The 1,572-nt window shown below is 40.3% G+C and overlaps 1 protein-coding gene across 2 annotated transcripts in view; it reads left to right on the forward strand.

The window, feature by feature from the left end:
* Window positions 1–420: 420 nt before the first annotated feature.
* The window catches only part of LOC102305410, a 15,366-nt gene continuing 14,214 nt past the window's right edge, over window positions 421–1,572 (forward strand). The window contains exon 1 of one of the 2 annotated variants that reach the window (XM_042224966.1): window positions 421–1,002. In XM_042224966.1, the coding sequence (XP_042080900.1) occupies window positions 639–1,002 (364 nt within the window). In that variant the 5' untranslated portion in view covers window positions 421–638. The remainder of the gene's footprint in view (window positions 1,003–1,572) is intronic. The other variant, XM_005932711.3, reaches the window with a different exon arrangement.

Below are 1,572 nucleotides of genomic sequence, written 5' to 3' on the forward strand. Positions count from 1 at the left end.
AGTGGATGTTCAGTTATCATAAATGCATATCACACATATTTCTCTCTCAGATATGATGAGGTGTTAAATCCTTAAATGAGGCAGATGTGCTAGTTGTAATGGAATATTTTCAAAGATACTAGTTTCACAAAGAAATGATCTTCTTCATCATCATTATAAGGTAATGGTCAGAATCTGAATCTGTTAAGAACACTAACATTTATAAACAGGAAGGGAGTGCAAGACAGAGACTTTGATCACAGGAAAAGCAGGCTACAGCAGACAACAGCTGACTCAGTCATTAAGATAGTTTTATGATTGGTTCATTTGCTTTGCTTGCTTTAATCTTTTCTTGCTCAAGTACAAGTAAATGAAGTAGTTTTACTGCTGTCAGTGGGAGCAGCAGAAGGAAGCAGCACAGAGGTGTTAGAGTCAGATTAACTTTAAAAGCAGTGTTAACCTGAACTGCACAGTGCTCACTGAAGGTTGAAAAGGTTTCATTTCCTCTGAGGTGTCAGTGGTTTTTATTTTCTTTTTTTTTTTTTTTAATTCAGACGTGACATCAGCCAAACTCACCATGTAAAGTAGGAAGTACAGAGCACTTCTTTGTCTGTCCCATCAGAGCTGAGCTGCTTTCAGACGACTCCGTCTTGTTGTGGATGCTGAAGCTGATCATGGTTCTCCTGTGGATGATCCTGTTGGTGCTTCTGCTCTGTGCAGAGGCCGAGAACGTGACCGAGGTCAGAGAAGAGCTGGGGACCAATGTCACTCTAACCTGCTCCAATCAGACATCAGACACACACTGGTACATGGAGATCTACAGTCAGTTCAGAGCAGGTATCGGTCGCAGTTTTTCCTCAGCAGACTCTACCTACTACTCTCCTGGTTTTGAATCCAAATTTTCAATCCTGGGAAACAAACTCGTGATTAAAAACTTGACAGCAGAGGACTGCAGGCTTTACTTCTGTGCCATCAAGAGAGGAGGCAGCATTCAGTTTGTGGAGACTTTCCGCGTCGTCTCAAGTAAGTGCCAGAGTTTATTTAACTTTATTATTTATTGTTCAGGCCCCATGATCCGTTAGTGGTAAAGCATACTTTGAAAAACCTGACAGTGTGAAGTAAGTGGTAAAGTTTTTGTTTTGTTTTACATTACGTCCTGTATGGAGTAACACAGTGTGAAGTAGCTTCATTCTCGCATCATGGGTTTTTTTTTTTTTGGTTTTTTTTTAAATTGACTGATTTTAATTTTATTTGAACAGCTTTCTTTGCGTCTCGCTGGTGTTTAGGTCTGGATTTCTTTGCAGTACATTACATTTTGTATCAGCACATCTCAGAGTTAACATTCTGTTTGCCACTTTCTGAAATATTTTCCTCTATTTCTGTTGAATGTGAGGTCTTGTGTGTATGAAAATACTGCATTATGTGGTTAGGTTATTTTTAAATATCAATATTTGTTCTCAACTCCGACCTGTATGGGTGTTAGTAAGTCCTAAAATTGGTGCCACCGGTGCGTCGAGCCACCTGGGGGGCTCTTCAACTGGTGGGGGAGATTGTCACATCTTGCAGGAGCTTTCCTCTCTTCAGGAACTCTCT

This window comes from Haplochromis burtoni, unplaced genomic scaffold (assembly GCF_018398535.1).
Source record: "Haplochromis burtoni strain Fernald_Lab_line unplaced genomic scaffold, NCSU_Asbu1 Contig_157, whole genome shotgun sequence".
Taxonomy (NCBI): Eukaryota; Metazoa; Chordata; class Actinopteri; order Cichliformes; family Cichlidae; genus Haplochromis; species Haplochromis burtoni.